The following is a 1575-nucleotide window of genomic DNA, read 5'->3' on the forward strand; positions in this document are numbered from 1 at the left end:
GTAAATGCGTTTTCGAAGTTCTCAGTATTGATATGGCTATTACACACAGCCGCCTACAAATCGTTAATTGCAATTAAGCACCTGTAATAGTTAACTGTTGCCAACCAGCAAGTTAACGATTAGAATTAAGTTAACCAGTGTCTGCTTTCTAACGCCCGCTAACGCTGATATTACTGTATAAGCTGCGAAAAACTTCTCTTTACATAAAAACTTTATTTTAAATATTCGTGGCGGGCTTCCGTGAAACACCCATTTCTATTATCTAAAAGCACTTTCTTCTCTTCTCATGCCAGTTTTCAACTAACTGAGGCACGTGGTTATGTTTAGTGCTTAGTGGCTTTGGTATTGCGAGTGATATTAAATCATTGCCGCGATTATTTGTTGTAAGGCGTCAAGACATTGCTGTCTTCTTTTTTTTTCGTTTGTGCTCATGGTTCATTGCTGCGAGGGAAGAGCACCAGCAGCGACAGAGAACAAAGAAGCGCAGTGGTGCACGCGAGAGGCGAAGCAGCAGCCACCAAATGCGGACGCGTGACGACACGTCTTGCGCCGCTGAGCTTCCGTCAGAGGACCTGTGAGGCTCCAAGCCGACGCGCTTGCAGGTGAGGGGATGCCGCTGCCGTCTAGACGTATACGAGCCGTCTATCGAGGCTACCTAACTCGTCTGAATGTTCTCTCGCTTCTCACGAGCCTCGGCCCCGCTTCCTATGCGCGCTGGAATCCCTAACTGCGCAGGATGCTCAGCGCGTGTGTGTGACGCGTTGGCCATCAGTAACATAGGTGTCTATCACCGCCGCAGGTAACGTTCATGGCCGAGCGACTGCTGCGCAACCACCGGCTGCACAATATACGCAAGAGCGTGCAGCGCGCAGCGCCGATTTTGGGCAACGACGTCACCCGTTCGCCCTTCGAGTTCCTCAGCCTTGTTCCTCTGGGGCCCAAGCCGCTCGTCCACTGCGCAGATATTCCCGATACCGCCGTTTTCGTAAGCGCAGCCGGAGTGACCGCCTGCTTCACACGCCAGGCCTGCCTCGAGCCACGCATGTGTACGCCGCTGTTTGTCTCAATATTGTGTCCATTCAAGCGTTCGCTGTGCGAGCTCCTGGGCGGCTGGCTGGGCACCATCTGTGATATTCTCTCGCCTTTGGCCGCTGGCGTCTTCCACCTGTCCTTCCAGTTTGCCCGCATGGTTGGCGAGTGTGCCTGCAAAGCGGTGCTCCTGTACATAGAATGGTTTATCGCAGCCTCCTTCCTCGTGCCACTGCTCTCCTGGACCCGCCACTTCTTGTTCGCCACGGTCACTGGGAAAAAGCCAGCAGCCAGTGACCAAGACAGCAGCAAGGGCAATAAGAATGGGACCGGTGCACAGTAGCGCAGCTGCTGAAATGAGTCGGCAGTAGCACAAGGCCACTTCGGTGACTACTTGCCGGCTCAGCAGTGGCGCTACATTTGGATGCTGCACCTTACCAATGTTCCCTTGCTGTACAGGGTGGTCAAGCGGGTGTAAAGTCACCTGAACCTGTGAACCTGTAGGCCATGCGAGGAGCGCCATCTGTGCAGGACATTTTGCAACTG

General features: G+C 53.3%; 1 protein-coding gene across 1 annotated transcript; it reads left to right on the plus strand.

The window, feature by feature from the left end:
- Window positions 1–474: 474 nt before the first annotated feature.
- LOC144116384 (uncharacterized) lies at window positions 475–1372 on the plus strand. Its single transcript, XM_077651153.1, has 2 exons — window positions 475–602; window positions 800–1372. Exon 2 carries the CDS (start codon window positions 809–811, stop codon window positions 1370–1372), a length of 564 nt encoding a protein of 187 aa, XP_077507279.1. The 5' UTR covers window positions 475–602; window positions 800–808.
- The last annotated feature ends 203 nt before the right edge of the window (window positions 1373–1575 follow it).

Source organism: Amblyomma americanum, chromosome 1 (assembly GCF_052857255.1).
Source record: "Amblyomma americanum isolate KBUSLIRL-KWMA chromosome 1, ASM5285725v1, whole genome shotgun sequence".
NCBI lineage: Eukaryota > Metazoa > Arthropoda > Arachnida > Ixodida > Ixodidae > Amblyomma > Amblyomma americanum.

Excerpts from the sequence above, each read along its gene's own strand:
- LOC144116384 (XM_077651153.1), top strand. The coding sequence starts at position 809 with ATGGCCGAGCGACTGCTGCGCAACCACCGGCTGCACAATATACGCAAG.